This window comes from Aquarana catesbeiana, linkage group LG09 (assembly GCF_042186555.1).
Source record: "Aquarana catesbeiana isolate 2022-GZ linkage group LG09, ASM4218655v1, whole genome shotgun sequence".
Classification (NCBI taxonomy): domain Eukaryota; kingdom Metazoa; phylum Chordata; class Amphibia; order Anura; family Ranidae; genus Aquarana; species Aquarana catesbeiana.
Genome location: NC_133332.1, coordinates 18,342,251 through 18,369,660, shown reverse-complemented (window position 1 = coordinate 18,369,660; position 27,410 = coordinate 18,342,251). Strand labels below are relative to the sequence as shown.

Genomic DNA, 27,410 nt, shown 5'->3' with positions numbered 1-27,410 from the left:
ATATATATATATATATATATATATATATATATATATATATATATATATATATATATATATATATATCTATATATATATCTATATATAGATATATATATAGATATATATAAACACAGTATCTCACAAAAGTGAGTACACCCTTCACATTTTTGTAAATATTTTCTTCTATCTTTTCATGTGACAACACTGAAGAAATGACACTTTGCTACAATGTAAAGTAGTGAGCGTACAGCTTGTATATCAGTGTAAATTTGCTGTCCACTCAAATTCAACACACAGCCATTAATGTCTAAACCGCTGGCAACAAAAGTGAGTACACCCCTAAGTGAAAATTTCCAAATTGGGCCCAATTAGCCATTTTCCCTCCCCCGTGTCATGTGACTCGTTAGTGTTACAAGGTCTCAGGTGTGAATGGGGAGCAGGTGTGTTAAATTAGGTGTTATCGCTCTCACTCTCTCATACTGGTCACTGGGAGTTCAACATGGCACCTCATGGCAAAGAACTCTCTGAGGATCTGAAAAAAAGAATTGTTGCTCTACATAAAGATGGCCTAGGCTATAAGAAGATTGCCAAGACCCTGAAACTGAGCTGCAGCATGGTGGCTAAGACCATACAGCGGTATAACAGGACAGGTTCCACTCAGAACAGGCCTCGCCATGATCAAACAAAGAAGTTGAGTGCACGTGATCAGCATCATATCCAGAGGTTGTCTTTGGGAAATAGACATATGAGTGCTGCCAGCATTGCTGCAGAGGTTGAAGGGGTGGGGGGTCAGCCTGTCAGTGCTCAGACCATACGCCGCACGCTGCACCAAATTGGTCTGCATGGCTGTCATCCCAAAAGGAAGCCTCTTCTAAAGATGATGCACAAGAAAACCTGCAAACAGTTTGCTAAAGACAAGCAGACTAAGGACATGGATTACGGGAACCATGTCCTGTGGTCTGATGAGACCAAGATAAACTGGTTAAGATGGTATCAAGCATGTGTGGCGGCAACCAGGTGAGGAGTACAAAGACAAGTGTGTCTTGCCTACAGTCAAGCATGGTGGTGGGATTGTCATGGTCTGGGGCTGCATGAGTGCTGCCGGCACTGGGGAGCTACAGTTCATTGAGGGAACCATGAATGCCAACATGTACTGTGACATACTGAAGCAGAGCATGATCTCCTCCCTTCAGAGACTGGGTCGCAGGACAGTATTCCAACATGATAATGACCCCAAACACACCTCCAAGACAACAACTGCCTTGATAAAGAAGCTGAGGGTAAAGGTGATGGACTGGCCAAGCATGTCTCCAGACCTAAACCCTATTGAGCATCTGTGGGGCATCCTCAAATGGAAGGTGGAGGAGCACAAGGTCTCTAACATCCACCAGCTCTGTGATGTCATCATGGAGGAGTGGAAGAGGACTCCAGTGGCAACCTGTGAAGCTCTGGTGAACTCCATGCCCAAGAGGGTTAAGGCAGTGCTAGAAAATAATGGTGGCCACACAAAATATTGACAATTTGGGCCCAAATTGGACATTTTTACTTAGGGGTGTACTCACTTTTGTTGATAGAGGTTTAGACATTAATGGCTGTGTGTTGAGTTATTTTGAGGGGACATCAAATTTACACTGTTATACAAGCTGTACACTCACTACTTTACATTGTAGCAAAGTGTCATTTTTTCAGTGTTGTCACATGAAAAGATATGATAAAATATTTACAAAAATGTGAGGAGTGTACTCACTTTTGTGAGATACTGTATATACTCACACACACATAGTATATCTATACACACACATATCCGTGTTCACCTACCGTGTCGCCCTCTTTTGCATTTATGTACCTTCGCAGTGCATTGCTCTATGTTTACTGTCACATAGACCAGGCAAAAGGAGAAAAGGTGACATGTAATCCTCTTTCAAAGCAGCCCATTTTATAGACAGCCCCCACAAATAGCATAAAACATGATGAAGTTAATAAAGATTTTACAAAAAACGTTTACAGAAAAAATAAAAAATACTTTCTTTGGCCCCAGCTTCCATGAGGGGTAGGAGACATCACCTTTCTTCACCATTGCCTCCCGGAAGAATGCATTCCTGTAACAGGCTGAAATTAGGCGTGGTGACGTCACCTGCCCCTAACATCAGAGCCCAAGGCCAAAGTTTTTTGTAATGTTTTTTATTTTATGTCATGTTTTCAGCTAATGTATCCAGGTCATTTTATAGCTCCACACAGCTTTGTACTCATTCCTGGAGGGTCTCCAAGTGCTGGTCAAACGTACAATATTTCTGGAAGTACGGAGGCAGGAATTTTAGTCAATGTGGACAAACCCTGATATCCTATACTAATAGGTTTCCATTTCCATCTTAAACCATCATCAAAGGTTGACCACCTGTAAAGAACTTCCATGAATGCCCTCACAGTGGGGACAAATAAATTCAGCATCAAACATGGAACTTCCCATTGTCATCACCCAGAACCTGAAACACCAAGAGTAAAAGAATGGTGTTCTAGTAATAATAAATACAAAAAAAAAAACGGGATGACATTACAATGGTGTAGACCAGTGATGGCGAACCTTGGAACCCCTGATGTTTTGGAACTACATTTTCCATGATGCTCATTCACTCTGCAGTGTAGTGGAGCATCATGGGAAATGTAGTTCCAAACCATCTGGGGTGCCAAGGTTTCGCTATATTTAATTCATAGAAACGTCTCATGATAGTTATCCTTGGAGGAGGATATTTGAGTTAAATAAATATGATTCATTCCTTCAAGATTCCGACCTGGTACATCAATAATGACCTTTGTGTTACTGACAAGGATCACATTAAAAGGCTGTGAGACATTGACCAGAGCATCAAATCAATAGCCGTCTCCAACCGGAGAAGAAGAAGAAAAAAAAAAAAAAAAAAGAAAAGCCTTTCACAAAGTGTCCCGATCATAGGAAACCAATTGTCTGTGCTTCAGTGGACCAAGATTTATCACCTCACCTTCTTGGAGAACTCGGTGGCTTTCTGCTCACTCTCTTCCACTTTGGCCTTGTCAACCAATGAGTCTATTGAGAAAGAGAGAGACATTGCTATGATTAACGCCATTTATTAATGTGTTCAGAATTGTGTGAATTACAAAATAGCAACCAAATCAGACTGTCTTTATTGTTTCATAACCTGGACTGGAAAACGTATGAAGCTGGTGCAAAGAGCACATGCGTTATTTTCCTATATGCAGATTTAGGTCTTTACGAACCGACTGTAGTAATAACTTTTTAAGATATACATGTGAATGAGGGAAAAAAAAAACGAAAAAAAAAAAACACGTAATTTAATCTGGTTACTCAACAAAAGCTGTTCTCTTTGTATGCATAAAAATGAGGTTGATTGATCTGCTTACTATGGCCACATCCCTTGTGATTGTAGAGGACAAAATATACCCCCTACTAAAAATGGGACTTTATAGGCTCAAAAAGTGAACAACCATATGAAATTCAATATTTATTAAGTATCAAAAAATGAATTAAAAAAGGTTTCTTAGCAAGCAACCCAAAGAAGCCATTTTAATTCATTTTTTTTGACACTTAATAAACATTGAATTTTAATATTTCATACGGTGTACGCTTTTCGAGCCTATAAAGTCCCATTTCTAGTAGGGGGTACATTTTGTCCTTTACCTGTTCTCTTTGCATTGCTTCCTTTGTGTGATATTCCTGGCGTTCCGGACAGTTCCCTCTGCTTTCCTATTAACAACTGACCACACTAAGCATAGGAGGGCAGCATGGTCAGTTTTCTGGCTGTGCTGGGAACTCAGCTTGTCCTCCTCCAATGATTTGTCCTGACACCCCCCCCTCTGCACAGCCATTCACTGAGAAGATCAGTAAGCTGCTGTTTCTCCTCCTCCTCCTGCCCTCTGAATTCCTTATGCAGCTGAGAATAGAGGGTATGAGATTACTTCTAAAAAAGAGGGAAAAAAAGTATTTGTAATGTTTTGTTATATATAATTAGTTCCAGTGGCGGCTGGTGGTCAAAATTCTGTGAGGGGGCGGCAAACAGACCTGGCCCCCTCACTCACACTACACACTCCCCCCACCCCCCGGCGCTCGATCCTCTCGCACTAACACCATCATCCGCACCACCCCCCCATGGCCTTACCTTACTGCGGAAGAGGTGTGGGGAGGAGGACGAGGTGGAAATGCTCTGCTGAATCCGGGGCAGGGCTCCTAGGAAAGTCTGCTGCTGTCAGGGCCCTTGCTTCTCCTCTGAGCCGAACAGGAGGCGGGTCCTAAGACCCATCCTAAGACTCCCGGCCAATCGAGTCTCAGGATCGTCTTCCGGATTGGCCAGGAGGAAAAGCTGGAAGATATTAGCGAATATTCATTCGCCATTATCACATGAGTGGGTGGGCTCAGGGCGCAGTACTCTGCACCCCGAGCCCACCCTTTTTTGAAGCCTATTAGAGCCTCAGGCTCTAATGACGTGCTTCAATTAAAAAAATTAAATTAAAAAACCTACATTGAAATCCATGCGTCCGGTGCCCTGCATGGCGATTAGGGGTCGGGCGCATGGATTAGGGAGGGTGGCGCCCCTGTTGGACGGGCCGCCAATGATTAGTTCCAAGGGTAGCCATGGCACTCTATGCTTGAAGTAGATGCCCAGGTGCTCACCCAGAAGTAAATCCATATAAATCCAAAACTGGTTTAGAGACACTCACAGGTCTTGCAAGATGGTCTTGAGAAAGATGGAGTAAACTTTGAAACGCTGAGTGCCTTTAAACCAGTTTTGTGTTTTATATATATATACACCCTGTTTCCCCGAAAATAAGACCTAGCTTGATTGTCAGTGATGGCTGCAATATAAGCCCTACCCCCAAATAAGCCCTACCCTGTTTCCCCAAAAATAAGCCTACAAGGACTTGAACTAGGGCTTATTTGGGGGCTAGGGCTTATATTGCAGCCATCACCGACAATCACGCTAGGTCTTATTTTCGGGGAAACAGGGTATATATATGTATATGTGTATATATATATATATATATATATATATATATGTGTGTGTACCCAAATGATTTATTATCAAGAACGAGGCACTATTTATCCCATTAAAACCAGTGATGGGGTGCCGATGCCAGGGCATTTTCTACTCCCTCTGGCCACAGTCCGGTCCCCCTATAGCCTGAAGGACAGTGAACTGTCCCTTTGCTTGGAACGTTTGGAGACTTCTGGTCAAAGTGATAGGATCATTTTGTTTAAAATAAAAGAAAAAACCTTTGTTTATATGTGGGCTCCATCAATGGCTATGTATTTGGGGCAGCCATATTTTCTCTGCTCTATTGTGCTGATCATTGTGCCTTATAGATCTTCTGACCCTGTTGGGGGCATTTACTAAAAACTAGAGCTCTTAGAATCTGTGCATGGTAACCAATCAGCTTCTAACTTCAGCTTGTTCAATTAGGCTTTGACAATAAAACCTGGTATCTATGCAGAGCTGCCCACTCCAATTTTAGTAAATCTCCCCCTGTAACGCAGTCCATTCAGGGTCGGTCCAGTTGCCATTGTCACAAGATAAATAATGTTATTCACTTTACCTGTCAATGGCAAAAGCGTTAGGGCTGACTGGTGTATTTGGACTTATTATTTATTTATTTAAAATCCATGATAAGAAAAAAAAGTAGTATTCAATAAAATAAATGTTAAATATTCATATTTTAAATACTAAAAACGTAATTTAGTAATGCTGACAAGTCCCCTACCAATTCATGCAAATTGCATATTTAAATGTCAGGTGTGCATTACCTCCATTTTGAGTGCAAGAATTCATTTATCTGAAACTTGGCAGCCAAAGATTTCCCAGTATCTGGCTCCCAGTCCTAGCTCCTCCTGCCAGCTGGATGCATGTTGGGACTTGACATTTTAAGTGCAAATCTCTGAGGTCCAAACGCATGATTTGCAAGTAGGTGTGGGACATTGGACTGCATAGAGTCAGGTGATTCAAAAAATAGACTCAGACATTTTATTGAACTGAACTGGAAAATTAGAATGCATGTGATTATCAATATTATTTGGGTTAAGGCTTTTGTTTTTTTTTTTTTAGTCGCTCACCTATTAAATGAGAAAAATCCACATCCAGCCTCCCTTTGTACTTAAAGTCGGGATCCATTCCTCCGCATTGCAATACAACCTGGCCGACGCACTCATCAAGCACTTTGTAGTACTGAGGTCTAATGGTAAACAAAATGAGAATACATTAACGTTAAGCAAAGATACTATAAGGTGTAATGTCCTGTTGTGTATTAAGGTTAATTTATACATAGTATATGAGGCTGCCTTTCTCAAACCTTCTTTACATCAGAGGAACCCTTGAAATCATTTTCAGATCTCAGGCTATCCCCGCTAAAATGAATTTGTCATGGGCCAGTGGAAACAATGCCATTTACCTTGGTGGGCAGTGCAAAAAATGTTCCCCTTTACAGTGGAGGTCAAAATTCTGCCCTTACTGACCGCTTAAAAGATTTGCCAAGTGGTGTTGGACCTCCAGGCCTCATCAGATGGGAGGTCAAATAGCTACAGCTCAAGGAACCTCTAGCAACCTCTGGAGGAACCGTAAGGAACCATGGTTGAGAATGTCTGCTTTAAAGAGGAACATTTTGGATGCTATTAACATAGTTGTAAGTAGTTTATATCTTTCGGAAATAGTTTTAAGATCTCAGGGAGCGTCTGCTAAAATAAATTCATCTTGGGTCAGTGGGAACAATGCCACTTACCTTGGTGGGTATCAGGGCTGGGCTCAGCCCTTCCTTCTCTGAGCTGGCCGCTCAGCTGTCAGCTAATTGCCAGCTCCTATCTCTCCACAGTTACTTAGCTGTTGATGATATCCTGCTCCTCAGTCCTGCCTACTTAAGCCATCCAGCCTAGAGGATCTCTGCCTTCGCCTTAGTCAACATCACAGAGACGCTCTCCTGCATTCCTGTTAAAAGGCTTGCTTGGCTGACATCCCTTCTGGCTCCAGATCCTGTTTGCTGTTTTACTACGCTCATCTCCGGCTCCCTGACGTTTGACTTGCCTGACTATCCGTTCCGATTCCTGAACTCTGGCTACATTTTGGCTACGTTTGTTCTATTTACCTTTATTATTTAACAAGTGTGATTTAACTGTACTTCTGTCTCGGTCTGATTTCATGGTTTCTGACAGTGGGCAGTGCAAAAAATGCTCCCCTTTACAGTGGTGGTTAGAATCCCCCCTTTACAGACCACTAAAAACATTTGCCAAAATGGTGTTGGACCTCCAGGCCCCATCAGATGGGAGGTCAAAACCACAGCTCAAGGAACCCCTAGCAACCACTGGAAGAACCCTAGGGTTTCATGGAACCATGGTTGAGAATGGGGTGCTTTTCGGACTCAGACAGATGGGAGGTCAAAACCACAGCTCAAGGAACCTCTAGCAACCTCTGGAAGAACCCTAGGGTTTCATGGAACCATGGTTGAGAATGGGGTGCTTTTCGAAGTAACATTTTGGATGATATTAACATATTTGTAAGTAGTATATATCTTTCTGAAATAATTTTAAGGTTTCTGGGAACCCCTGCTGAAATTAATTTATCAGGAGTCAGAGAAAAAAATGTCCTTTACATTGGTGATCAGTGGGAAGAATGTCCTCCTTACAGTGGTGGCCATAATGCCATCTTTACAGACAGCTGAAAAAGAGCATAGGTGTCATTGGATCCAGAACTATGCAGAAACCATTAAATGGGAGGTAAATCAGCCACAGCTCAAAGAACATCCAGCAACCTCTGGTGGAACCTTAGGGCTCCATGGAACCTTGGTTGAGAATGGCTGCTATATAGAGTAACATTTTGAATGGTATTAACATATTTGTAAATTGTATAGATCTTTCTGTATGTTTCCAATAACAATCTTACATACTAGGGTTCATTTATAAGGGTAGAGCATATTCATTTTTCAAAAGGCAACAGTAAAACCCAACACCGCAGCACACTACAATGCAAATCCTTTGTGTGGTGGTGCACTGCTTTGTTTAACAAAAAAATCAAACAAACAAAAAAACGTTCATGCATTTTTTTCCATCCCCTGTGGTGCATTGGCAGCACTTGTGTAATGAATGGCCTGCCTTAGCACAAGTCACATTAACACGACATAAGGCGCATGCATTAACACACCTTAATCGGCCCTTTGCTTATTAAATGAGATGAAGCCAAATTAAAATTTAAAGCATACCCAAGCTTGTGAAAAGGAAATGAAGTAGATATGGCGCTGTTCTGTGGTGTCATGCACCTATTCATATACACTCTATTTTGTGATAAACGTGAATAAATAAAGAATATAAAAAGAAAGAAGGTATGTATTTGAGTGAATATGTGAACGTGTACTACTACATTACCATACACTGGAACTTTCAACATGAGCCATAAATATCTCAAAACCTTATTGATAATCTATATGTGATTATAAATATACATAAAAATTGCAAAGTTCGCGACAATAGTGAGAATAAATTATTAAACTTAGATTTCAAAAAGAAGGGACAAATTAGTCCCATAAAAAACATGCATTATAGTCCCACTTATTAATTTGTGTACAATAAAGTGCTTCTGTGCTGGTGAAAAAAGGTATCCCTGATAAATTCCAATTCCAAAGGTGATCACAGCATCCGTGTCTTAACTGTGCTCCTATTGTGGCTGCACTCACCGGAATGTTCTCCCCCTCTTGGGGTGGGAAGCATTCACAGTATCTGCCACTGTGTAGCACTCTAAAGGTTGGCCAATGACCGATGTTTAGATAGTCCTCCAATCCCTATTGGCCGCCATTGGAGATGAAGGTAGGTCACCGCTTATTACCCAACATGTAAATCTGCTTGTGTAGCTGTGTTGGGTGATGACAGTGTGCAAAATAAATCAGAAATGGGAGTGATTTTTGTAACGGGGTCACCCGTTTATGTAAACGGCTGACCCCGCCCCCCTCTGACGCCCCGGGAAAGTCATAGGGATGTCCCCTTGCGTAAGAGGGGGACGGGGTCAACGGGTGGCCCCGCCCTCAGTTATATGAGCTGTCAGTTATATAGAGCTGTCAGGAGAACAGAAGCGTCACACAGCGGGAGACTCCCATTGAGGCGGATTGTCCATAGAGTGAAGCGGGGAAGAAGAAGCAGAGGAAGATGCCGGAGAAGACCGGAGAAAGATGCCGGAGGAGAAGACCGGAGGAACAAGCAGAGGAAGATAGAGGAAGAAGCGGGGGAAGAACAAGAAGAAAACCGAAGGAAGAAGACCAGAAGAGGATGGAAGAAGAAGCGGGGAAAGAAGAAGACATTAATAAAGGAATTGTCAAAAAACAGCTATTGTCTTTTTTTAACATTTTTGACACTTTTTATGTGAAATGGTAGGGTTACATTTGTACCCCATTACCAATTCACACAGGGGGGGGCGGGATCTGGGGGTCCCCTTGTTAAAGGGGGCTTCCAGATTCCAATAAGCCCCCTGCCCGCATACCCCCACAACCACCGGGCAAGAGTTGTGGGGATTAGGCCCTTGTCCCCATCAACATGGGGACATCCTCCCCATGTTGAGGGCATGTGGCCTGGTACAGTTCAGGAGGGGGGGGTGCTCTCTCGTCCCTCCTTCTTTTCCTGCGGCCTGCCAGGTTGCGTGCTCGGATAAGGATCTGGTATGGATTTTTGGGGGGACCCCACGCCATTTTTGAAAAAAAATTTTGGCACGGAGTTCCCCTTAAAATCCATACCAGACCTGAAGGGTCTGGTATGGGTTTTGAGGGGGACCCCCACGCCATTTTTTAAAGATTTTGGTGTGGGGTTCCCCTTAATATCCATACCAGACCTGAAGGGCCTGGTATGAAATTTAGGGGGACTCCCACGCAATTTTTTTTTTTCACTTTGGTTCGGGGTTCCCCTTAATATTCATACCAGACCCAAAGGGCCTGGTAATGGACTGTGGGGGAATCCCATATCGTTTTTTTCAATGACTTTTATGTGTATTGCAGAGACCGACAATTCATTTTAGCCGCGAGTAGTTTTAAATTACTTTTTTTCCTTTAGAAATGTCATTTTGCTCTCGGACTGTTCTAAACACGGGAAACATGCGCTACTTTACAGGCATACTATAGACACCCCCCAGGTACGAAATTTAAAGGAATATTTCACTTTTATTGTTTCACTTTAAGCATTATTAAAATCACTGCTCCTGAAAAAAAACGGTCATTTTTAAAACTTTTTTTTGCATTGATACATGTCCCCTGGGGCAGGACCCAGGTCCCCAAACACTTTTTATGACAATAACTTTCATATTAACATTTAAAATTAGCACTTTTGATTTCTCCCATAGACTTTTAAAGGGTGTTCGCTGCTTTCAAATTTGCCGCGAACACCCCAAATTGTTCGCTATTCGGCGAACGGGGCGAACAGCCAATGTTCGAGTCGAACTCATGTTCGACTCGAACAGCCAGCCCATCCCTAGTCCTGAGTGATTGCATATTTGCGTTCATTGGTGTCAATGCAGCTGTGCCGAGAGCGCATGCCCTGCACCCTCCAATTACAGTTACCGGCTGCTAACGGAAAGCTCACAATTGCTACCTGTGATCAAGAGCTTTCCGATCATGTGACTGCTATAACAGCCAATCACGGCGGTCACAGGATCATAAGCCCTGCCCCGCCTCCCGGTACCCTAAACCCCTTAAAGGGCAGAGAGGCGCCGGCTCCAAGGGGTTAAGCCCATTAAGGCCTCTACTATAACAACAGTGCTTGTATTGGATGTAATACATGGTTCCAATATTGCTCATTGCAATGGAAAAGATAGACATTTCCTTCCTTCTCTTGCCTCTAAAAAGATTTTTCCTACAACAGAAGTCTCATTTTCATACAGAAACATTTTTTTTTTTATATGTGTGTAAAATTATGTCAAATCAAATTATAGTCCTTCATCTAATCATCCCATTTTGGAGGAACTATTCAGAATAAGACAATGCAAGGCCCTATGTTTTTTTTTTTCGGGAGGAGATAGGCTCAGCATACAGGCTACGGCAATAAAAGCGTTTCGCCGTCAGCTGGCGAATAATAAAAAATAACAATAGTCAGGAGGAACAGACACTTGGGGCTGGAAATTCGTTTTATGGGAGGGAGAAGAAAAATGGTGATGGTTTCGCACAATGCAGTATCTACAGATGACTGTATTTGAATATTCAAAATTCACATCTGTCCCTTTTGTTATCTCGCACACGTCTCGGAGGGATGAAAGATACTTTTCCAGCCGGCGTTAGGAGCCTGTGTGATGTGAATAATGTGGAACGGGGACCTAAGTCTGTTTCAGCTGCTTCGGAGCTGATATAAATAGACATACGTCAGTGAAGGATGTCTTCATTATAAGTGCGATGGAGAACCTCAAATTCTAGGTAATATTTGACTTCCTTTGAGCGATGGCAATTAAAGTGTAATTTACATGAACAGTGATAATAAGCAGCATACCAAGAAAGGTGTAAAAATGTGTGAAGTTTGTGCAGATAATGACTTCAAGTATAACTATATATATATATATATATATATATATATATATATATATATACACACACACAGAATGCATAGAAAGAGGAAAGCTGCGGGATTTTAAAGGTGTCAAAAAATAGAAAATTAGAATTATTATAAAACATATACTTTATTTGTAACAATAAAAAATTATCATAAAAATTCAGGTACAGACACTACCGCTCTACATGTTTTGCTTCGAATGAGCGAAACATGTAGAGCGGTAGTGTCTGTACCTGTATATGAATTGAATTAGCAATACAACAAGAATTTTTTATGATAATTTTTTATTGTTACAAATAAAGTATATTTTTTATAATAATTGTAATTTTCTCAGCAGGAACGTGGGGGAATGGCGTTCCGGCACCTCCAGCACTGAATATCTGTAATGGCAGGGTGTGCTGGGGAGTGCTGGAGGGTCTATTGATGAAGGCTGCTGGGGGATTTATTGTTGCTGGAGGGGCTCTATTTTTTGTGGTGATCTATTGTTGCTGAGGTGGGGGGTTATGTTGCTTGGGAGTCAGCTGTTGCTGGAATTAATCTACTGTTGAGGGAAGGTATGTTGTTGTTGACTGCTGGAGAGTCTATTGATGCTGGCTGCTGGGATCTGTCATTGCTGCCAGGGGTCTTTCGTTGCTGGAACGGTATTTTGTCGTGGGGGTCCACTGTTGCTAGGGTAATCTTCTGTTGCTGGCGGAGGGGGTCTATTGCTGCTGGCTGTGGGGGATCTATTTAGTCTTGTTATCATTAATAAATTCCTTACAAATTACTTAGCCCTACAAAATGATACTTGGCTCTGTATTCTCTAAAAGAGGCGGTACTGGGAGATGGGTAGGGGTGGAACCAAAGGATGGTGCTCGGAGGTGGGCAGAGGGTCGGAGAAATAAAATCACTCAGAAGGGGGGAGTTTCTGCACCTATTCTCTGGTTACTGGACATGCTTATGAGCGGGAGGCCCTTGCATATTAAGTGGAGGGGTCTTGATGGGAACTACTCTGCTGGTAGATGCAGTCTGTACTTGACTGAAGCAGCAATGCAGAAGGGGAAGGAAGTTGTGAGGAACTTGGTTCCTCTATGATTTCCTGTGGTCACCAGGGGAACAGCTGTCCAATTGGATGCTGTTGTTGCTTGTGACCTCCATGGCCATCTTGGGTGAGGAAAGAGCCCCTGGTCCCCTGATTTGGCTGTGGGTGGTTAGTGTAAGGACAGGTTCCCCGTCTGGCAGGGACAGCATTTAGTGACAGGGAGAAGTTTCAGAGGAGTAAGAAAATTGCAGGGAATACGTTACTTCCACCTTGCAAGCCTCCCTGTAGGGTTGGACTGGCCAGGCTGCATTCCCCCTCCTTATTGCAGAAGTTGTCGTCTATGTTTCAAACTACAGAACTGCTGCTACCCTGTTTCCCCGAAAATAAGACCTAGCGTGATTGTCGGTGATGGCTGCAACATAAGCCCTAGCCCCCAAATAAGCCCTAGTTAAAGTCCTTGTAGGTCTTATTTTCAGGGTAGGGCTTATTTTCGGGGAAACAGGGTAGGGCTTATTTGGGGGGTAGGGCTTATATTGCAGCCATCACCAACAATCACGCTAGGTCTTATTTTCAGGGAAACAGGGTACTGACTCTACGGCCTCTGTGTGTTCTCTGCCACCAGCACAACACGTTGCAATCCTGCTCACAACCCCTTAAATGGGCATCAGTAAAAGCATATTTAGCGGCAGGGTCTTGATGGGACCAAACTATAAAGTGGGAGCGATTTGGCCAACTTGAAAGTGAGCAGACAAAATGTAGACCATGTGAAGGGGTTAACACTGTGTCGGGATACGGGAACATAATGTTGGCAAGCATGCCAATGGGGTGCCCTGCATTGGAGAAGGTGACAAAATGTTTCATGTTGGATCCCTTACCTAGGCTCCTGTGGACTGAGGACCTCGGTGTCCTCTATAATAATGTCAATAGGCATCATGGGAAACTATGAGTAAGGCCTTAATAGGCTTAAAAAACTATAGTGTTGGCTCCTTTTTGGAACATGTGTACTCCTTGGATGAAATAAAGAAATATTTTATTGAACCTCACCTGGTAGCTACATGGAAGGCATCATGGGCAATACCTGCATGTTTAGAGGCAGGGTCTTTATGGGTAATGCGTTTCTCCCTTCAATGCAGCCAGATCATGGCTGGTTGGGTGGGGGGGCTGGGGTTGGCTGGGTGCTGCACATAGCTCCCCAAAAACTTTGCAGCACCCTGCTTCAGTGCTGCTTTTAAGAGCACCAAGGGACAAGAAAGTGGACTTAATGCTGTCTTGAAGGAAGTACGAAACATTCAACATGTTATTTTCCCTTAAAATATTGTTTTCACGTGTTTTCTCCTATTTGTGTATCTCAAGAATGCTGATCTCCTTCACCCTTTTCAAGTCCCTTCTTGTCTACATGTACTGCCTTCGGCATCAACTGTACACCGTTACTCCAGACCGGCTTTCTAATAATGATAATGTTGAACTGTGCCTGTACAATAGAAAAAAATGGAAAAAAACAGTGTAGGTTCCCCCCCAAATCAAATCCATACCAGACCCTTATCCGAGCCGGCAGGTCAGGAAAGGGGGGATGAGCGAGCAACCCCCCCGAACCATACCAGTCACATGCCCTCAACATGGGTTGGGTGCTTTGTGGGGGGGCCTCTAAAAAAGCATCATTAAAATCACTGCTGTTTTTTTTATATGCTTTGCATTGATACATGTCCCCCAGGGCAGTACGTATGTCCCACAGGGCAATACCCAGGTCCCCATACCCTTTTTATGGCCAATAACTTGCATATAAGCCTTCAAAATGGGCACTTTTGATTTTTCAAGTTTGGGTCCCATAGACTTCAAGGGGGTTCGGATTCTGAACTTTTGCGATGTTCAAGAGTTCTAGTGCGAATGGAACCGGGGGTGTGTTTGGCCCAATTCTTCCACCTTTGGCTCCCTTTTGCCTGCTAATTACACTCCATGCACTATCTTCTGGCTATCTGCATGAAGCTTTAGGCTCAATTTACAAAACAAGCACATTAATATTTTCTTTAAAAAGGTGACAATTATTTTTCATGGATGCAAACTGTCCCTGATTTGTGGGGACAGTCCCGCACCTTGGACCTCGATAATGCTGTGTTCTGGACAATGTCCCAGGATCACGAGGTCACCCTTATTTTTTAGTTACTGTGCATGTATTCCAGAGATGGGTTTCAATGCAATTTTTGTTTTGGGGTTTACGTTTTTCAGTTGTGTACTTAGCTATTTGGATGAAGTTGCCCTTTAAGAGCTCCTTCCTCCCTCCATGGCTTCATGTCTTACTGACACGCTTATAAATATTGATGCAATTTATATGAGAGATACTTGACATCCATTTCATGCTTATCACATTGCTGTCAATAACGTTCTTCAATGTCATTATAAAGCCAAGGTGATTTTTTTTCATTTTCTTTTATTTACGTTAACAAAATTGATGTAAAATAACAACAGTACGACCTATTGATTCCCCAGCACGTGATACCGTGGCCTTCGGGGGAAAAAAAAAATAAAATACGCAGCGGGAATTGTGAGTCTTGATGAACATAATGCATTGCAAATTCAATCTTCATGTCATATATGCATAGAAAAACAAGCCGGAGAAAACAGCGATAAGATTGCGGCCAATCCAGAGAGTACCAACGTGTTACCAGATGCATTGGTAATGGAGGAAGATGTTAAAAAGTTAACTACACTTTTTTGTTTTCTTGCTAAGTTTGAGTTTGAGATAGCGTGGAGAAGGAATTGATCCTCTTTCAGGTTTTAATTGCTCTTGGAGAGATTTATCACTTCCTTCCCCAATGACTACCAACACCAGGAGAGGAAGGGAGGGACAAAGGCAGCAACTCGACTTTTTAATTCTTTGCATTCCATGCAAAACTTTTTTCCTTTTTTTTTTTTAATTACAGGAGTTCCACTTTAAAGAAAACCTGTGCATTACAAATTCATGGCAGCTCAACAGGTTTACTTTAAAAAAGAACTCCATCTGACAGCACTGTGCCAATCAAAGCTGTCAGGCTGGGTATCAATAGCCCTGCGTAAGCTGCCAGTTGTAGCTCACACAGGGCTCTCCTTCGTTCCCAGTAGGGGAGCAAATTCCCATGAATAACTGACCATCATACCTAAGTGAACTTGTTGGACATCCCATTCTAAAACCATGGGTATTAATACAGAGTCGTACCCACTTTATGACTCTAACATCACCACTCTTCTAGGAAGGCTTTCTACTTTGTGGACACCTGACTATTACACCCATATGAGCTTGTTGGACATCCCATTCCAAAACCATGGGTATTACTATAGAGGTGTCCCCATTTTGTAGCTCTAACATCACCCACTCTTCTAGGAAGGCTTTCTACTTTCTGGACATCTGACCATTACACCCATATGAGCTTGTTGGACATTCCATTCCAAAACAACGGGTATTAATATAGAGTTGTCCCTACTTTGTGGCTCTAACATCAACCACTCATCTAGGAAGGTTTTCTACTTTGTGGACACCTGACCATCACACCTATATGAGCTTGTTGGATATCCCATTCTAAAACGATGGGTGTTTATATAGAGTTGCCCCCACCTTGTGGCTCCAACATCACCAACTCTTCTAGGAAGGCTTTCAACTTTGTGGACACCTTACCATCACACCTATATGAGCTTGTTGGATGTCAAATACCAAAACCATGGGTATTAATATTGAGTTGTTCCCACCTTGTGGCTCCAACATCACCCACTTGTCTAGGAAGGTGGCTTTCTACTTTATGGACACCTGACTATCACATCTATATGAGCTTGTTGGACATCCCATTCCAAAACCATGAGTATTACTATGGAGTTGGCTTCCCTTTGAAAATATAACAGACTTCTCTGTTCTGGCAAGGCTTTTCACAAGATTTTGGAGTGTGTCTGTGGGGCTCCATTGTGCCCCCATCCTGGTCCAGTGACCAAGAAGATCACAGGTAAAATTACATGGGTTGTAAACCTCTGAAATGAACTATGAACAAAGCATATCCTTCTAAAGCACCGGGCGTGATTACTGTCTGCCTTGTCATTCCTGTGCCATCTGCATGAGTCACTTCTGACAGTCTCTCCTGACACCAGAAAATCCCAGGAGACACCCCACCTCCCCTTTCCGGCATACAGCAGGTGGATAAAAGCCTCAGCAGTGCATGTTTCTCTATGAGACTGTGTAGAGCAGCCTTTCTTAACCTTTTTACCTCAGAGGGAAGTCAGGGAACCCTTGATATATTTTTCAGACCTCAGGTAACACCTGGTAAGATTAATTCCTCAGGGGTCATTGCGAAAATGCCCCTTACGTTGGTGGTGGTAAGTCTGAAGAATGCTACCCTTAGAGGGATGGCCAGAATGACACCCTTGTAGTGATGCCGCTAGCTCTGCCAAGTGGCATTACCCCTGGAACTATGCAGGCACCATCAGATGTAAGAACAGTTAGCCACAGCTCAAGGAACCCTTGGGCAAACCTGAAGGGTATCAGAGTCCAAAATGGACAAAAAGCAACCAGGTCACCAGGACTGTGCCCAACACGCCAGACGACCTTCCTTAAGGTTGGCTCTGAGGAAGAGGGTATCCCCCCTCGAAATGTGTCAGAATTCTGGAAGGTCTTTCAATGTGTTAGACACAGTCCTGGTGACCTGGTTGCTTTTTGTCCATTGTGGATTCTCATATGCTTTTACTATCCACTTGTTTGTGGGTATGTTTCCTTCTTTTTTATTTGAATTAATATTACTTGGGTAATGCACAAGGTTGGTGTGCCCTCTCTTCATTTTTTTACAGTGTTTCCATTGGGTATTCCCTGACCCTTGGAGGGCAGCAAGGCCTGTGCATGTACTGGGAGCCATAGGAATTCCAGGCTTCTTCCATTACCATTGCACTACTGTTGGGCGCAGGATTTTGTTTGATTGTGATTCAATGGGTTTTATGTACTTTAAAATTAAAGATGTCACTCTCTTGATTGAGGTGTGTCCCAAGACTGGCTGAACAGACTTTCGCAGCCTCCCTGACAGTATTCCCGAGTGTGGCTCGGGGTTAAATTTCAGCACCATTAGCGGTAACCCCGAGCCACACTCAGGATTACATTGCAGGATGGTGCAGTATACTTACCTTGTCCCCAGGATCCTGCAATGTCCCCCCCACTGTGTCTGCGGGCTCTGTCCTCCTCCGAAGCCTCTCTGTGCCAGGCTCCGTTCCTTGCAAGCGTCGCAACGCACGGGGCGGAGCCTGGCGGCAAATTAAAAAAAGTAAAAATCATAACACATACAGTACTGTAATCTTATAGATTACAGTACTGTATGAAATTATTTCACATCCCTTTTGTCCCAGTGCTTTGTCCAATGCCCTGCATGCAGTTTTATATTATATATATATACTGTTCTTTCTGCCTGGAAACTGGAGATTGTCCATAGCAACCAAAAAAGTGTCCCTTTAAATCAAAAGTGGCTTTAGACCAGCTAGAAAACAGCGATAGTAAATTAGAACACTTGCAGAATTGAGCGATAGTGAATCGTGGGGAAATGTATTTTATTATTATTATATTATTTTTTTTAATTATTTATATTTATTTATTATATTATAATTTATGTTTTTGTGTTTCGAACTTCATCATACCCAGGATATCTTCTAGACTCTTGGCGGACAGATTTAAGTGCGTTATTGTTAAGAATTACAGGCCTACAATATAAAACGCCAAATTTCCATGCAAAATAATTGTACCGCTTTCAGCGCCTAAAATCTGCCAGGGAGGTTAAAACAAAAGCACTTCCAAAGTGTGCTATGTATTCAGTTACTAGCCTAGAATTCAGCTACAAACCCAAGAAAAGGGAATTTTTTATACCATCTGTTCTCCAATTCTAGCATTTCAGAAATACAGAAAACATTCTGTCATATGTAATGGCATTCTTCTTGTGTTTGGGAACGCTGAAGGTAAGTAATGTAAATGGCCTTTGTTTTCTCTTGTTCTTTGGAGCATTTAACCTTGTAACACAGTGAAAGGCGTTTCTCAGCGCTTAACTAACTATTACATTTAAAAGCCCTTTAGATGAAAATACTGTATATGAGTTACAATTTATGCTAAAGCACTTGGAGAATGCGAGGATCTCAACTTTAGAAAGTTGGAAGTCTGACTGAAATGGTTCACCTGTTCAAATTACTTAATGGCTGCCATTAAAGCTGAGGTTTATTCTACCTATATGCTGCCCTTCCTTGGTTCCTCCCTCTCCCTCACCAATATGCTAATTACATTTTTACAAAATAAAAAAAAAAAAACCTTTCCTTTTCATTACATGTAAAAGATAAAATAAGTGCAGCGCAATATATGAGTCCATAAGCAGGTATGAGAAAAACAGTAAAATTCTTCAGGAATAGAATGCAGGGACACCTCGTGAGGAGAGACACAATTCAAATCCATTGAATATTCTGGGTGACTAATGCTCCACCAACAAATCCAAACTCTTTGACATATGACAGAAGGTCATATAGGCTTGTATCCACAGATGGGATGAAGGCAGTTGGTAGGTGTAACCAATAGAACCAAATAATCCCAGATCGGATATGAAAATGGAAATAAACACAACCTAAGTGTTCTCCGTAAAGTTAATTCAATGAAGTAATCCACAGTATAAGAAAAAAAATATCTTATGGTCGTAACATAAAAAACGCAGGAACAGAGATCAATAGAAACGGCAATGCGAAGCAGCAGTATGCCAGAGATGGCTGCGGGTGATGTTCGCGAGATAGCTCCTCCCCCTGTACGCATTACGTCCTATGGGACTTCATCAGCGAAGCCTCGGGGCAGCAAAAAAATCCTCACCTAGCCACCTAGCCAAAAGGAGTATTTTCTCCTCATGGTCAGCCGAACAACCAACAAAACATCTAATGCCCCATACACACGGTCGGACTTTGTTCGGACATTCCGACAACAAAATCCTAGGATTTTTTCCGACGGATGTTGGCTCAAACTTGTCTTGCAGACACACGGTCACACAAAGTTGTCGGAAAATCCGATCGTTCTAAACGCGGTGACGTAAAACACATACGTCGGGACTATAAACGGGGCAGTGGCCAATAGCGTTCATCTCTTTATTTATTCTGAGCATGCGTGGTACTTTGTCCGTCGGATTTGTGTACACACGATCGGAATTTCCGACAACGGATTTTGTTGTCGGAAAATTTTATCTCCTGCTCTCCAACTTTGTGTGTCGGAAAATCCGATGGAAAATGTCCGATGGAGCCCACACATTTCCGACAACACGCTCCGATCGGACATTTTCCATTGGAAAATCCGACCGTGTGTAGGGGGCATAAGTGTACATATAAACTTTACAAAAGTGCATGTGAAAAACACAAAAAAAGTGCACTTAAGGGTATGTCTCATGTCCCCCTCCAAGGAGGGCCCCAGGGATGCGAGGCTCCTGACAGGGGCAAGGCTCAACTTGGTCCACCTAGCCAAAAGGCTTGAGGTGGAACCTCTTCTAATGGTCAGCCGAAGCCAACCAATCAACAAAACATCTACAGTAAGTGTATATAAAAAGCACAGAAAAAAAGTGCACTTAAGGGTGTGTCTCATGTCCACCCACCCGAAGGAGTAGGATCTTACCCGGACCACCTGGGGCACGAGGCTCCTGATAGGGGCAAGGCTCAACTTGGTTCACCTAGCCAAAAGGCCTGAGAGAGGTACCTCTCCTCATGGTCAGTCGAAGCCAACCAACCACCCGGTTCAGGGGATGAAGGAACCTGATTGCCACACATCCTAGACATAAGGGTAGGCCCGAGGACCCACACCCTCCATTCTAGTGAGAAAGAAATACAAACAATAGTGCCAAGACATTGGTGGCCTCTATGATGATGCCAATGAGCATCATGGGCAATACCTGCATATTAAGAGGCAGGGTTTTTGTGTTTCTCTCTGCAATGCAAGCAGATCATGACTTGGGCATGGGGGCTCTAAGATGCTAGGATGCTGTACATAGCTTCCCAAAAACATCACAGCACCCTGCCTCAGTCCTGCTCTTAAGAGCTCACAGTCCTGAGGCAAACAGTGGGCTCTTGGGGTAACTTATGCAAAAGTTAAAATGCCTTTTTGGATGTCAGTCTGTATGTGTAAATTTTCCTAGGCATTTGCATGCAGATCACCCTAGGTAACACCCATATGTGATATTGAGCCCCCACGATTGAAAGTACTGAAATCCAATGAATGGTAGAAATGGGCCAGGGACAGTCAGATTGAGGAGGAACTGGCTGGATAATGCTGGATGACCTTCAGTCAGGAAATTAAATGGGCTATATCTGACTTGCTTTAGATTCTAATGCACTCTGTGAGAAGCTCACAGTGTACAGTAAAATCAGAATAAGCAGGTGGCCACAGCATGATCGTGTGAGGACGCTTGTTGGAGGAGCTCCGTGAACCCACCTGAACTATCACACTCACAGCAGCTCTCCTGGAGAGATTTTGGCACAGAATCATGCCATCCAGACAGCGGACATCTCCACAGCCTCAACGGACCTCCAGGAACCGATCTGGGTCCCTGGATCAGTACTTTTCAGAGCCTTGCCACACCGCAGCAGGGACTTCCAAGATGGCGCAGACCGGTAAGTACCAGGCCGCACGTGCAGTCTCTCCTATCCCCTCTACACAGATCCTATCTCCCTCGCTCCATCCCCCCACCTCACCCTCCAGCACAGCCAGTCCAGTGCCTCACTCAGCAGTGGGAGATGATATGGGGGACAAGGATCTGCGGGCTCTTATTCTCTCCCTCCCCACTAAAGCTGATCTGGAGCTATTCGCACACAGGGTTGAGGAGGCCTTTAGGCAGGACATTGAAGCACTCCAGGCTGATACAGCACACATTGTGGGAAGAGTGGAGGACTTGGAGTCAGAGTGGGAAGTGGTTACACCTGCCCTGCAAGCACTTAACGAATGCTGCAAGACCCAAGACCGATGGATTAACTCTTTAATAGACTAGATGGATATCTTTAAAGAACAGATGTCACAGAGTTAACATCCGTTTTAGCGGCTTGCCACAAGCTACTGCTCCCAGGGATATTGTTCCTTTCCTGCAAGGTCTTTTCAAACAGATTCTCAGCCATGAAGCACCTGCTCACATTGAAATAGACCACGCTCATAGAGTCCTCCGTCGACCCTCAGAAGACCCAGATAAACCAAGGGATATCATTTGCAAGCTGCACAAGTATTCCCTGAAGGAATGCATAATGTTCCACATTAGAGGTGTCCGCCATGTGGACTTTGATGGCACAAAATTGTCCTTCTTCCCGGATCTTTCCAGAGACACCTTAATGCAACGTAGTGCCCTCAAGCCACTACTTGAGGCCCTGCAGGATGCAAAGCTGGTCTACAGATGGGGCTTCCTATTTAATTTGTTGGTAATCAAAGATGGCCGCCAGTTTATCTTGCGCAATAAAGATGAGTTGCCGCAGTTCCTGCAACAATTGGGCTTACCCGACATTGATGTTCCAGATTGGAGGTCTTCACCAGAGATTCCACTCCCTGCATGCCCACAACCTTGGCGCCCTGCACGCCACAGGGGACAGAACAGGCGCAGGTCTAGGGATGATCCCCCCAGGCTATATCGCAATCCCCCCAACATTCCCCCCTCAGAAGAGGTCCTGAAGGACTCATGTAAAATAACTGTCTAACTTGATATTGTTTCCTTTTACAATGACACCCCAGGGGTATTTTTCGATTTTTACTGCTGCTGTGGTAATTTGAATTTGCACATCTTTGATGCTGCTGTAATCTTTATGCCATACGGGGGTTTTTTTCTGGCGGGCTCGCACCTGCTGTACCACTTCCCCCACATAGGCCAACTCCTAGGAGTTATGTCCCATATTTGGGACCCCACACTACTCGCTGACCTCCACCCTATTTCTGGCCAGAAGGCCGAGTGGAGATTCCCGGCTAGTTGTGGTTGGATACCTTGGGATGCTCTTACTACAAAGTTCCCCTTGAATGTATTGTATGTCTTGATGGTTTTATGTTTTCTAGGTTTTTACTTTTTCTATTTACTGTTTTCTATTTTTTCTAATTTCTTAGCACTCCTTGATTCATGGATCAGTCACTTGCAGGACTCTTCTCCCTCCTGATGGGGACTTGGGACACCCCCACGACTTCCATACATCATGGCTTCCCTGAAAGTGGTATCGTACAATGTCCGTGGCTTAGAATCGCCTAATAAATGCAGCCACCCACCTATATAATCAATGGTTTCTCAGAAACTCTCTGTGATCTAAATTGAGCGGGGTTGCTATAGCTATACATGAACAATGTCCCTTTGTCCTAATGGACCAGCTTACTGACTCTAATGGCAGATACGTTTTACTTAAAGGCACCATCCTAGGTCATAAATTTACGTTTGCAACTGTGTATGCACTGAATACTCAACAGCTCACCTTCCTAGACTCCTCCTTAGACTCCCTCTCCACTTTCAGAGAGGGCCAACTGATCTTGGGGGATCAGACCCACGGATGGACACTTCTACGGGGCATTTTACCCACATTTTCGCTTTCCTCAAACACTTCAGAAAAGCCCTGCACTCCCACCATCTTGTCAATTGCTGGAGGGTACTCCACTCCACCGACAAAGATTTTAGCTACTACTCAGCCACTCATAGCATGTATACACAAATAGATCTGTCACTGATGGATCAGTTCTCTCTGGAGACCCTATCTGGTGCGTCGATCGGTTCCATCACCCTTTTCGGATCACGCCCCGGTATCCTTCTCTATACACCCGCTGTCCTCCAATGCTAAGTCATGGACTTTGCGCTTGAATGAGAACATCTTGGATGCTGTAGTGGCATCAAAGCGCATATCGGAGTCTATTTCCCTGTACTTTGCCGAAAATTCAATGAATGATGTAGGGATGGCATCCATATGGGAAGGGCATAAGGAAGTGGTCAGAAGGGGGGTCATATGCCAGGGCTCACGATTAAAAAAAGCATGTGAAGGGGATCTCCAAACCCTTCTAAAAAAAATCCAGTCTGCGGAACTCAAACATAAATGTTGTCTGACCTCGCAGCTGGCAGCAGAACTCCAATCCCTCCATTTGGAGCTCGCCAATCTGCTTGATACCTGGATATGGGCACACCTTCACCAACACCCTAAGGAGACAACAGACCTCGGGCCATGTACATAAACTCCATACCGCAATGGGTTCCCCAGTAGTTCACTCCTCTAAGATTGCGGCTGCCTTTCGGGAATACTATGCCCAGCTCTACCATCTCCCTGCTACACTGTCTGGCTCGGTGGCAGATCAGAAGCAGGGCCATATCCTGGAGCATCTGGCAGAAGTTCAGACCCCATAACTCTCTAACCAAACCAGCAAACAACTTGAGACCCCTATTACCCAGATGGAGCTGGAAACAGTGGTAAAACAGCTCCCGAAAGGGAAAAGCCCAGGCCCTGATGGATATATGAATGCCTATTACTGTACCTTCCTCCCCTTATTGTCTAACCCAATGTGTGCCTACTTTAACGCCTTAGCTTCAGGTACCCTATACCCAAAGAGGGACTACTGGCCCATATTATGGTGCTCCCCAAAAACGGGAAAGACCACACTGCCCCTAGTAACTACAGACCAATATTGATTCTCAACACCAACATAAAAATATTAGCAAAGATTTTAGCGATCCAACTTAAACCCATAATGCCATCTATCATACATCCAGACCAGATGGGGTTTATTACTGGAAGGGAAGCTAGGGACAACTCTAATCGATTCAATTGATCCATTGGGTACAAACAGACCGGCCATCCACCCTGCCTCCTGCTTTCTACTGACGCTGAAAAGGCGTACCACAGGGTGGACTGGGTATACCTTCGAGCTGTATTGACCAGACTGGGACTTGGCCCTAACATGCTCTCCTGGATAACCTCGCTCTATAGCTTTCCTGAGACCCGAGTTAAGATGAATGGCGTCCTTTCTGACACCTTCCCTATTCTGAACGGAACTAGGCAGGGCTGCCTACTGTCCTCCCTCATTTTCACCCTCCCCCTGGAACCATTGCTCAATAAGATTTGCTTGAATCCAAATGTCAAGGGCTTTGGCGTTGGGTCAAGGGAGCACAAACTCTCCGGTTATGTGGACAATATCCTGTTCTTTGTGGCTGACCCTTTGATTTCTCTCCCCAACATTATGCATGAATTGCAGAATTTCAGCTTACTCTCAAATTTCAAAATAAAATATAATAAATCTGAAATTCTATCCTTGAACATCCCATTGTGCTTGCGTACATGGTTGCAGTCCTCTTTCTCCTTCACTTAGTGCCACATTAATCTGAAATATCTGGGTGTCTATCTTACCCCCCTCTGCTCCCAGCTTTATAACAGTAACTATGCCCCGCTACTTGCCGCTATAGAAGCTGACTTACACAGCTGGATTCTCGTGGATGGGCCGAGTCAGTGTGTGAAAAATGAATGTGTTACCTTGAATCCTGTTCTATCTCCAAATGGTGCCTATCTCTTTACCCAAGTCTTTTTTCTCGATCCTTAACAGTACGTTCCTGAAATATATCTGCCATGGGCAAAGCCCTCGGTTGGCTCTTCGTACCCTGCAGAGACCTAAGAGGCAGTGAGGCCTGGGCATCAGAGATATATGCAAATATTATGAGGCGATCGCTCTGCAGTGGATATTGGACTGGCACCATGGGGTGTCCACTAAGGTGTGGGTATCTTTAGAAAAGTTTCTGGCTGGCTGCAACTTATCCCATGCCCCATGGCTGCCCCGGGCACATAGAGGTTTGTCAGCATTTGTCTCTCCAGCTACTGTTCATGCTTTGCAGCAATGGGATGCCCCTTGGTTCTCCCCCCTGGCTCCCCTGGGAGGCTTCCCCTGGTTTGCCCCAGGGGAACACCCGTCTTTCTTCCGTACTTGTACGGCAGATGGCGATGTGAGGTGCGGTACCTTCTTCCAAGACCAGGGTTTACTCCCGTTGGAGGAACTTAGAGTTTAATATGGTAGATTCCCCCTGCATGATTGGAGCTATGGACAGCTTCAACATTTTACACGTGGTTTACCTCAAGCCATACGCTCCCCTACCTCCTCCACTCCTTTTGAGAAGCTGTGCATGTCTGCCAATCCAATCCCGCACTCCATATCTGTCCTGTATGAGATGCTATTAGGGCTGGGACCCAAGGGGAAGCCAATGTACATTTGAGAATGGGAAACAGACCTGTAACATTAGTTCACTGAGCTGCAACTTGACCACCTGTACTGCCTTACTCATTCTAGTTCTGTTGACAAGAAAATGCAGGAGAATGGGTTCAAGGCTATGGCTAGATGGTATAGGGACCCCACCAAACTTGCTAAAATATACCCAGTTTCCTCAGATGCTTGCTGGTGGAACTGCGGGCATAGGGGTTCATTTTTACACATTTGGTGGGATTGCCCTAAGTTACAGCCGTATTGGACATTAGAACATTAGAACCCAAATAAACCTCATCTTGAACATAGACCTCCCTGACTCTCCAATGGGTTTCCTCCTTCATGTCCCCACCATTCCTCTCAGCCTCTACCGAAAATCGGTATTGCCTCACCACCTAAATGCGACTAGGAAATTGATCCCCATCTACTGGAAGAGAAGCCAAGTTCCAAGCCACTCGGAATGGATTTGTCTTGTGTACGATCTTAGGGCTGCTGAGGAGTGGATGGCGACATGTAACGATAGACACAATAAATGGTATGGGATCTGGGCCACTTGGATTCATTATGCAGACGGGGCCTGCACAAACATGCAACCAATGGGTACCGCCTCGGTGGGGAAAGTTTAACTGTCATAAATGTTATAGACTTGACATGATGCTCTGAGATATCTGATACATGATTGCTCATACATTTTAATACAGTTCTTCTTTTATTTTATTCTCTTTATTTGGTTTTTATGTTTTATGTTCTCTTCATATGCCTGTCCTCTGAGCTTAAGTTTTTCTGCCCAAATCAGAGGTATTTGCTCATTAATACCGCTAAGTTTGATAGCAGGGCCAGAGACAAACTAATGGCGATATAGTTCATATGTTTTCATATGACCACTAAGTGACGCCTCCGTCTCTAACACCCTCTATGTTGGACAGCCAATCGGGCCTCATGTTATGTTCCTTGATCAATTACCCACTTGGGTTGCTTTGCTTTCTATTTTTGTTTTTATTTTTTCATTGTCTGTTACCTGATTACTATCATTTTATTGTGACTGTGTTGTCAGAATTGTGAACATAAACCAAGATTATCTAAAAAAAAATAAAAAAATCAGAATAAGCTAATTTAGTCCAGGAGAGGAGTCGGTACAACTGTGTGAGACTGAAGAGAAGGATTTTATGTCCACCTCCTAGCCATTTTTTTTCTTTTATTCTCCTATATATATATATATTTATATATTTCATGAAATAAATATTACATTTTGCAACTGTGGGTATTGTGTTGACATCCTTTTAATATCAGTTGTGTTTCTGCCTATCTTATTGTCACACAGCGGTTCTGTTATCTTCATAATGTCCCCTGTCCGCTCGCACAAGAACCAAGGACACCTAGGAAGAAGCTTTGTTTTGTCACATGCCTATTATTTCCCCGGACAAAGGATGAGAAGGCGGGGAGATTTAACAATCCTCACCTGATGTAATAGTCGTTTCGGATCAGAAGGAAGTGCTGCAGGATGGAGAGGAGGTACGGCTCCGAAGCGGTGTCCTTCAGCATATTGTACAGGAGATGATAGACTTCATTGATATCGGTGCAAGGAGTCAAGGAACAATAACACACAAACGAGATGTAAATGCCTTCTATACAATAAAATTTGCTTTCTGTCAACCAAAGCAGAACAAAAGAAAGTAGGGTAAAAG

The 27,410-nt window shown here is 43.7% G+C and overlaps 1 protein-coding gene across 4 annotated transcripts in view; it reads right to left on the bottom strand.

The window, feature by feature from the left end:
* The window catches only part of DIAPH2 (diaphanous related formin 2), a 1,573,862-nt gene that overhangs the window by 1,076,830 nt on the left and 469,622 nt on the right, over window positions 1-27,410 (bottom strand). For all 4 annotated transcript variants that reach the window (XM_073598133.1, XM_073598134.1, XM_073598135.1 and 1 more), the window contains 3 exons: window positions 27,185-27,301; window positions 6,080-6,198; window positions 2,979-3,043 (listed from right to left, as the gene is read on the bottom strand). In XM_073598133.1, coding sequence (XP_073454234.1) covers window positions 2,979-3,043; window positions 6,080-6,198; window positions 27,185-27,301 — 301 coding nt within the window. The remainder of the gene's footprint in view (window positions 1-2,978; window positions 3,044-6,079; window positions 6,199-27,184; window positions 27,302-27,410) is intronic.